The sequence below is a fragment of the Haplochromis burtoni genome, unplaced genomic scaffold, assembly GCF_018398535.1.
Source record: "Haplochromis burtoni strain Fernald_Lab_line unplaced genomic scaffold, NCSU_Asbu1 Contig_599, whole genome shotgun sequence".
In the NCBI taxonomy this organism is placed as follows: domain Eukaryota; kingdom Metazoa; phylum Chordata; class Actinopteri; order Cichliformes; family Cichlidae; genus Haplochromis; species Haplochromis burtoni.
Genome location: NW_024582960.1, coordinates 62,396 through 71,845, shown reverse-complemented (window position 1 = coordinate 71,845; position 9,450 = coordinate 62,396). Strand labels below are relative to the sequence as shown.

Here is a 9,450-nt window from a genome sequence, read left to right as displayed (position 1 = left end):
ATATTTTTACTGGTCAAGGGAGGAGAGCCTGAATCAGTGGCTGTGATTTCTACATTATACTCTGGGAAACTCTCTCGGTCTAAAGGACCGCTTGTAACCAGCGCGTAATTATTAGAAAATGATGGTTTCAGAGTGAAAGGAGAGCCTTTAGGTACTCTCAGTGTTACTTTACTATTATTACCGGAGTCAGCATCACGTGCATTGAGCAAAGCCACAACTGTGCCACTAGCTGCATCTTCGCGAACTGGCTGCGGTTCAGAGGTGAGAACAATTTCTGGAGTGTTGTCATTTACATCCACAATATCTATCTGTAGACGACAGTGACTTTCCATTTCAGGAACACCCTTATCTCTTGCCGTAATTTCAATTTTATAGGACGATGCTTTTTCATAATCTAGGTCTCCTTTCAAATGTATTTCTCCAGTTAGTGGGTTGATTTCAAATACTGACAACACGGAATCTGGAGTCCGCGAACCAAAAGAGAATTCAACTTCTCCGTTTGGCCCCTCGTCAGCATCCGTCGCCGCAATTTTAACTACAAATGTATTTTGTGCAGTATTTTCCTGTAAAGAAACTTTATACGTGTTTTTTTCAAACATTGGAAAATTGTCATTGACGTCTAGCACTGTGATTGTTATTTGTGAGGTACCAGACAATACTGGGTTACCCCCATCTAATGCCGTCAGCAGTAGCTGATGAATGGCCTTCTTCTCTCGATCAAGAGGTTTCTCTAATACTAACTCGGGCACTGCTTTGCCATCTTCAACTTCCTTAATTTTCAATGTAAAACACTCGTTTTTAGTCAACGTGTAGGATTTTACTGAATTACTCCCAACGTCTGCATCCTCTGCGCTTTCCAAAACAAATCGAGTTCCCACTGCTGCCGACTCCGCAATTTTCAAAGACAGCTCCTTTGTCTGGAAGCTTGGAGAATTATCATTCATATCTTTTATTTCCACCTCAATTCGATGTAAATTTAAAGGCTTTTCAAGAACTATCTGTAAAGGTAACACACAGCTGGCGCTTTGTCCACATAAAGCCTCTCGGTCTATTCTGTCATTTACCACAAGCTCGCCCTTCCCCGCATCCACACTGAAATACTGCTCTCCAGCCTGAGAGGCGACACGCAGCCTGCGGTCAAAAATGTCAGATAACGCCAAACCCAGATCTTTGGCAAGATTTCCTACCACAGAGCCCTGTTTTAGCTCCTCTTGGATACTGTAACGAGTCTGTCCGTCTATTGTATTCCACAAGAGAAAGAAATGATGCCACCAAAGAGCCAGCCATCTCCAGTCTCGGTATCTCATTCTCTTTGTCATCCCCGATCCGTTACAACATGTTATTTCCCATCAAGTAAAGCAAAGTGAATATCCAGTTCCAGTGAGTGTTAGTTATATCCGTAAAAATATAACACCCAATGTTTTTCATGTCTGACGCTTAATTTTCTGTTTTTTTCCTCAACATTCGAAATACGAGCGCATCACACCGTCCTCCAGCTCGTTGCATTGTTAACGTTTACGATGCTGAGGCTGTAGGGGGAGGAGGTAGATCTCTTTGTACAGTTCTGCATGCTATTGGAGCAGAGCGTCTCACAGTAACATCCAATAGGAAGACAGCTGAGCAGTGCCGTTAAAGACACAGCAACAACACTGAGATTAAATCCGTACACCAATATGCACTGCTGGTCTTGTGACCTGTTAATCCAACGTCATCTCTCTGGATTTAAAATTGATTTTGAGGCTCATTATGTTATTTATATTTTCACAGAATTCTTCCATCCATTCATTTAAAGAAAACGGACATTTACAGAGAACAATTTCCAACAAAGAAATAAAACAAAGCGAAATTAATCTGCCCATTCTCTACATACAAAGCATGCAGGTGAGATGTGTAAAGCACAACTAATTTTTTGCAAAATTGTAATTTTCTCTGTTGCCATAACATCACTACACGCGACTGTTTTTGTTTGATTAAGAGGGATTGTTGACAGTTTCTATTTTTGAAGCAATGAAGAGGGGAGGTGCTATCGAATAGGTCCTATTTTGCAAGTACTAAATATACACAAAAACAACACAGGCATGACTGCATACGTATAAAGCTCAAAAACACGAACACAAGCATGCCACTTAGAGCTTTTATACCACGAAACGATGAGTAAGAGATAAAAATAAAACATTACAGAATGTTATGTTAACTGTGTGTCTCAGAATAAACGATTGTGGGTCATCGTTTTGACTCGTGTTGAAATAAAATAATAGATGTAAAGCTACTACTATTACTATTAATACTCCTACTAATAATGTAAATAATAACAATAGCTTATCGCAATATTGTCCTGCAAAAAGTCGATAAATATAATTCACAATTTAAACTATATATTCAACAGTGACCTAACACATTTCACTGAATATCTGCTGTTTTCTGCTCACCTGCTGGCTCTCAAAGGTCCAGGTGCTGTCAGGTAAAGAAGCATCCAGGACACTGATCACCTCCTTAAAGTCTGTGGTGCTGCTGGGTTTAATCAGAGTGAAATCGCTGTACTCTGACATTGGAGACATACAGGACCTGAAGGACTGACTCTGAGACAGCATGTCTCCTCCCAGGACCTCCACGTACTTTATAGGTCCATCAGTGTTGAGCTGAATCTGCAGGTTTCTGTTGGGGTTCTTGTAATCATCAGAGTCGGTCCGTCTCATGCAGCACGTGCTGCTGCTCCTGCTGTTCCTGATGCATTTAACCGCTAAGATGAGGAAAGTGACCAGAGACAGCACGGACACCGAGGCCAGAGAGAGAATCAAATAAAGGGTGATTCTCCCAGTTTTCTTGCTGGGCTCGGCCGCTTTATGTCGGAGGTCTGAGATGGGCTCATGGAGGCCGTCCTCCAGTATGATGGACACCGTGACTGTGGAGGACTGGATCGGTTCCCCGTCGTCCTTGATCTCTATAAGCAGCCTCTGAGAGGAGTCGTCCTGCTCGGACACAGCGCGTTTAGTCCTCACCTCCCCTGTGTACAGATTGACAGTGAAGAGAGAGGCGTCTGTGGCCTCCGCCAGTCTGTAGGAGATCCAGGCGTTATGGCCCGAGTCAGCGTCCACGGCTGTCACCTTGGTAACCAGGTGACCCGCTTTCGCGGAGCGAGGCATCCTCTGATGAGAGAGGGAGCCCATGGCAGCGGAGGAGGGGTAAATAACAGCGGGGGCATTGTCGTTCTGGTCCAGGATAAAAACATGGACAGTGGCGTTGCTGCTGAGAGACGGAGAGCCCTGATCCTTTGCCTGGACCTGAATCTGAAACACCTTCAGTTTCTCATAGTCAAACGAGTGCATGCTGTAGATGCTGCCGTTATCTGAGTTAATGTAAACATACGATGAGACAGAAACGTCCTGCACTTTAGAGTCCAGTATAGAGTAAGAGACCTTTGCGTTTTCACCGAAATCCAGGTCAGATGCTGATACTGAGTACAGGATAGAGCCTGGCACTCCATTCTCTTTTAAATACACATTATAGGTTTTCTGAGTGAATACGGGGGCGTTGTCATTAACGTCAGTGATAGTGACAGGTATGATTTTCTTACTGGACAGAGGAGGAGAGCCTGAATCAGTGGCTTTGATTTCTATATTATACTCTGAAGATCTCTCTCGGTCTAAAGGACCGCTGGTAATCAATTCATAATTATTAGAAAACGAAGGTTTCAGAGCGAACGGGGAACTTTTGGAAAGATGTAAGGTCACTTTGCCATTTTCACCGGAGTCCAGGTCTCTTGCACTGATCAGTGCCACGACTGTGCCACTCCGTGCGTCCTCGGGTACAGGACTAGGATCCGAAGTTAGCACAATCTCCGGAGCGTTATCGTTTATATCCTCTATGTCGAGCTGCACACGACTGTGACCCTCCATTTCGGGAACCCCTCTGTCTTTAGCAGTTATATCAATAAGGTAATATTTATTACTTTCATAATCTAATGGGCCCTTTAATATAATTTCTCCTGTTTCCACATTGATTGCAAATGTTGATAACACTGAGTCAGGAGTGCGGGACCCGAAAGAATATCTAACTTCACCATTAAGCCCATCGTCGGCGTCTGTTGCTGTAAGTTTAACTAGAAACGTCCCCGTGGTGATATTCTCCTTTAGAACAACCTTGTACTCGTTTTCACTAAACACTGGAAAGTTATCATTATTATCAAGTACAGTAATTGTGATTTTACATGTTCCCGATGTGACTGGGGTTCCTCCATCTAAAGCTGTCAACAGCAGCTGATGGAAAGCATTTTTCTCGCGGTCTAAGGGTTTCTCTAACACTAATTCTGGGACAGCTTTACCACTCGTTGTGTCCTTGAATTTCAATGAAAAATGATCGTTTTTGCTTAAAGTATACGTTTTCAAAGAATTGCTCCCAACATCGGGGTCCTCTGCATTTTCTAAAGGAAAACGTCTGCCGGGACCAACTGACTCTGGTATTTTAAGATTAATTTCTTGGGTAAGAAAACTAGGAGTATTGTCATTTATGTCTCTTATTTCCACCTCAATTCGATGAGACTGTAAAGGATTTTCAACAACTACTTGCAGAGGTAACACACAGCTGGCGCTTTGTCCACACAAAGCCTCTCTGTCTATTCTGTCATTCACCACGAGCTCGCCCTTCCCCGCATCCATGCTGAAATACTGCTTACCAGCATCAGAGGCAACACGCAGTTTACGGTCAAAAATTTCAGATAATCCCAAACCCAGATCTTTGGCAAGATTTCCTACAACAGAGCCCTGTTTTAGTTCTTCTGGAATGCTGTAACGAGTTTGTCCGTCTATTGTACTCCACAAGAGAAAGAAATGATGCCACCAAAGCGCCAGCCATCTCCAGTCTCGACATCCCTTTCTCTTTGTCATCCTTGGTCCGTTATAAAAGATTAATTCCAATTGACATAATGCACTGAAAAATTCTGAAATCCATCATTGCAGGTATGATTCCCATAGAACCATTCCCACATATTATTGAGGACACATATAAAACCGTAACATTATAAAATATGAGCGCATTGCTCCTTCGGTCCTCTGCCTCTCTTCATTGTAAGTGTTCGAGTACCGAGGATGAATGGGGGCAGGGACTAGATTGCTTTGTACAGTTCTGAATCCTATTGGTGCGCATCATCCACCTCTGTCATCCAATAAGAAGGAAACCAATCGACACTCTTAAAGTCACAGCATCTGTTCTCTCTCCGGATTCACTTTAATCACAGGCAGTAATCGCGAATTACTGGACTTCACGCAATGTAAAGCATATCATCCCACTAACTAATAAATCACTTAATATACTAAATATTTTTTTATTTCGCTATTCCATTTAATCCAGTCAACGAAATTTAGTGGAAGATGTGTAAATAATGGGCATCCCATTTAACTGCATGTCTGCATGTGCCACGTGTAAAATGTATGTGCGTTTCAAACAGAGCATGCATTCCAATAAGCGTCGCTGTCCACCTTCGCGGTGCTGAAAAATTTGGAAGAGCCTTTGTGCACTGTTTAGGGTTTACTGAAAGACTTTAACCTAATCACGAATGTTAGATGGAAATAAAACCGAGTGTGTTATTTAAATATGCAAACCTTAAAATAAATTGTTGTCTGCCCGCATGCGGCTTTATTATCTATATTCTGCTCAAAAGAACTCAAAGCCAACATCTAATGTTGCCAGTAGACTGAAAAAAAAATCACCGTTGGCTTTCTACATTACTTAGTACAGTCTATAAGTTTACAAGAAGCTATTTACTCATTCAAAACTTGTAAGTAAAACATGACTCTTTTTTAAAATTCTGCTGTGGCACAATCAATGATCGTTCAAATTTTTACTCATCACTTCTTTTAGTATTCTATGCTCACCTGCTGGCTCTCAAAGGTCCAGGTGCTGTCAGGTAAAGAAGCATCCAGGACACTGATCACCTCCTTAAAGTCTGTGGTGCTGCTGGGTTTAATCAGAGTGAAATCGCTGTACTCTGACATTGGAGACATACAGGACCTGAAGGACTGACTCTGAGACAGCATGTCTCCTCCCAGGACCTCCACGTACTTTATAGGTCCATCAGTGTTGAGCTGAATCTGCAGGTTTCTGTTGGGGTTCTTGTAATCATCAGAGTCGGTCCGTCTCATGCAGCACGTGCTGCTGCTCCTGCTGTTCCTGATGCATTTAACCGCTAAGATGAGGAAAGTGACCAGAGACAGCACGGACACCGAGGCCAGAGAGAGAATCAAATAAAGGGTGATTCTCCCAGTTTTCTTGCTGGGCTCGGCCGCTTTATGTCGGAGGTCTGAGATGGGCTCATGGAGGCCGTCCTCCAGTATGATGGACACCGTGACTGTGGAGGACTGGATCGGTTCCCCGTCGTCCTTGATCTCTATAAGCAGCCTCTGAGAGGAGTCGTCCTGCTCGGACACAGCGCGTTTAGTCCTCACCTCCCCTGTGTACAGATTGACAGTGAAGAGAGAGGCGTCTGTGGCCTCCGCCAGTCTGTAGGAGATCCAGGCGTTATGGCCCGAGTCAGCGTCCACGGCTGTCACCTTGGTAACCAGGTGACCCGCTTTCGCGGAGCGAGGCATCCTCTGATGAGAGAGGGAGCCCATGGCAGCGGAGGAGGGGTAAATAACAGCGGGGGCATTGTCGTTCTGGTCCAGGATAAAAACATGGACAGTGGCGTTGCTGCTGAGAGACGGAGAGCCCTGATCCTTTGCCTGGACCTGAATCTGAAACACCTTCAGTTTCTCATAGTCAAACGAGTGCATGCTGTAGATGCTGCCGTTATCTGAGTTAATGTAAACATACGATGAGACAGAAACGTCCTGCACTTTAGAGTCCAGTATAGAGTAAGAGACCTTTGCGTTTTCACCAAAATCCAGGTCAGATGCTGATACTGAGTACAGGATAGAGCCTGGCACTCCATTCTCTTTTAAATACACATTATAGGTTTTCTGAGTGAATACAGGAGCATTGTCATTAACATCAGTGATAATGACAGGTATGATTTTCTTACTGGACAGAGGAGGAGAGCCTGAATCAGTGGCTTTGATTTCTATATTATACTCTGAACATCTCTCTCGGTCTAAAGGGCCGTTGGTAACCAGTGCGTAATTATTAGAAAACGAAGGTTTCAGAGTGAATGGAGACGTTTTGGGAAGTTGTAACGTGACTTTGCCATTATCACCGGAATCGAGGTCACGAACGCTGAGCAAAGCCACCACAGTGCCGCTGCGAGAGTCTTCGGGCACAGAAGTTGATTTTGAAGTGAGTACAATTTCTGGTGCGTTATCATTTACGTCTAATACATCCACCTGGACAGTACAGCGACCCTCCATTTTAGGGAAGCCTTTATCTGTTGCACTAATATCTATACGATATGATGTCTGAGTTTCGTGGTCTAATTGCTGTTTAAGATATATATCCCCGCTTACAGCATCAATATAAAACAACGAGACCACTGATGGCGGTGTGTGTACACCAAGCGAGTACTCAATGTCTCCATTCGGACCCTCATCGATGTCTGTTGCTTTTGTTGTAATAACAAAAGAACCATTTGCAATGTTTTCTTCAACAGCAATTTTATAAAAACTGTTTTCGAATAATGGCACATTGTCATTGATGTCAAGCACAGTTATAATTATTTTGGAAGTTCCGGTCTTGACAGGATTACCTCCGTCTATGGCAGCAAGAAATAAATTGTGAGTGGATTTTTTCTCGCGATCTAAAGAGTTATTCAATACTAATTCGGGTATTTTCCCTCCATTTTCAATTTCTTTAACTTTTAGACTGAAGCACTCATCTTTACTTAGTGTGTATGTTTTTAATCCATTGCTCCCTACGTCGGGATCCACTGCCATCTCTAAGGGAAAACGAACACCTACAGCTGTGGATTCGGCTATTTCAATTATGTGATCACTTTTGAGAAAACTAGGGGCATTGTCATTTACGTCTCTAATTTCCACTTCGATCCGGTGTAACTGTAGCGGATTTTCTATAACAACCTGCAGAGGTAACACACAGCTGGCGCTTTGTCCACACAATGCCTCTCTGTCTATTCTGTCATTCACTAAAAGCTCACCCTTTCCCGCATCCACGCTGAAATACTGCTCACCAGCCTCGGAGGCGACACGCAGATTACGGTTAAAAATATCTGACAGTCCTAAACCCAAATCTTTGGCAAGATTTCCAACCAAAGAGCCTCTTTCCAGCTCTTCTGGGATACTGTAGCGAGTCTGTCCGTTTACTGTACTCCACAAGAGAAAGAACACATAATGCCACCGAAGCGCCAGCCATCTCCAGTCTCTGTATCCCATTCTCTTTGTCATCCTCGATCCGCTAGAATTCAGCGTTATTCCCCATGGAAACATCATTTAGAAAAAAACAGACTGGTGAGAAATCCATAAACGAGGCACTCGTGGAACGCGAAATAAATAGTCGTTCATACATCATGAGAAGTGTAATAATGGTATATTATTTAATCCCAGTGTTTAAACGCATCCTTTTCTCATCCCGCGCTAGAAGCACTGGCTATAGTGAGCAGGATGGATGGGGGAGGGAGTAGATCTCTTTGTACAGCCTCCCATGCTATTGGCTCACAACACTGACCCCGCATCCAATACGAAAGGGAAAGACATATTATAGACCCAGCACAAAGACTATAATACAGAACACACACACGGGTGCTCACAGATGAAAAATTCAACAATACTGAACAGTTAACTCAAAAATACGCACCTTTCTTCTTATTTTAACGCGTTCTTACAATAATTAATCTTATTTAATTTATATTGCAGTTTCTACAATAACATTAACTTTAAATTGGCAAGTTGTTTAAAAATTAAACCTAAGAAATAACATTAAATATAATATTCACTACAGTAAAATGTTAGATTAAATTGAAACATGTACCACTGCTGTATTCTGAAAACAAACGTACATCTTTTTGCACTGTTTTTGAAGCTGTTCAATTGCTTGTCACTGTCCTATATCGAACATCCAAACAGTCAAATCGCGCTGAGTATTCAACAACTCTAATACTGAAATATGTCAAATATCCTATGAGGATTAAAAGGTATTAGCAGTTCGCATGGTTTCGATATGTGCATAATACTCAGACAGCTCTGTCTAAAGAATGTGCTTGTATTTCAGTCTTGTGAAGAAAAAAATATATATCATGACAAATATATAAGCATACGATTTTGCTTTGAACCACTTAAAACTTCATATCAAATCAACTGCTTTGATGGTACAGACTTCAAATGGTGAGGTTTTAAAGATTATGAGAAAAGTATTTCATTTTCTTCTCACCTGCTGGCTCTCAAAGGTCCAGGTGCTGTCAGGTAAAGACGCATCAAGAACACTGATCACCTCCTTAAAGTCTGTGGTGCTGCTGGGTTTAATCAGAGTGAAATCGCTGTACTCTGACATTGGAGACATACAGGACCTGAA

At 42.7% G+C, this 9,450-nt stretch overlaps 3 protein-coding genes across 3 annotated transcripts in view; all 3 read right to left on the bottom strand.

Moving 5' to 3' along the window:
• Positions 1-5,847, bottom strand: part of LOC121812451 (protocadherin gamma-C5-like) — a 13,892-nt gene extending 8,045 nt beyond the window's left edge. Inside the window, exon 1 of the mRNA XM_042214677.1 lies at positions 2,430-5,847. Coding sequence (XP_042070611.1) covers positions 2,430-4,883 — 2,454 coding nt within the window. The 5' untranslated portion in view covers positions 4,884-5,847. The remainder of the gene's footprint in view (positions 1-2,429) is intronic.
• Positions 1-9,450, bottom strand: part of LOC121812448 (protocadherin alpha-C2-like) — a 27,492-nt gene that overhangs the window by 16,406 nt on the left and 1,636 nt on the right. The gene's annotated exons all lie outside the window — the stretch shown is intronic.
• On the bottom strand, positions 1,457-9,303 carry LOC121812450 (protocadherin gamma-C5-like). Its single transcript, XM_042214676.1, has 2 exons — positions 5,871-9,303; positions 1,457-2,429 (listed from the first exon to the last, which is right to left on the bottom strand). Exons 1-2 carry the CDS (start codon positions 8,370-8,372, stop codon positions 2,391-2,393), a joined length of 2,541 nt encoding a protein of 846 aa, XP_042070610.1. The 5' UTR covers positions 8,373-9,303; the 3' UTR covers positions 1,457-2,390.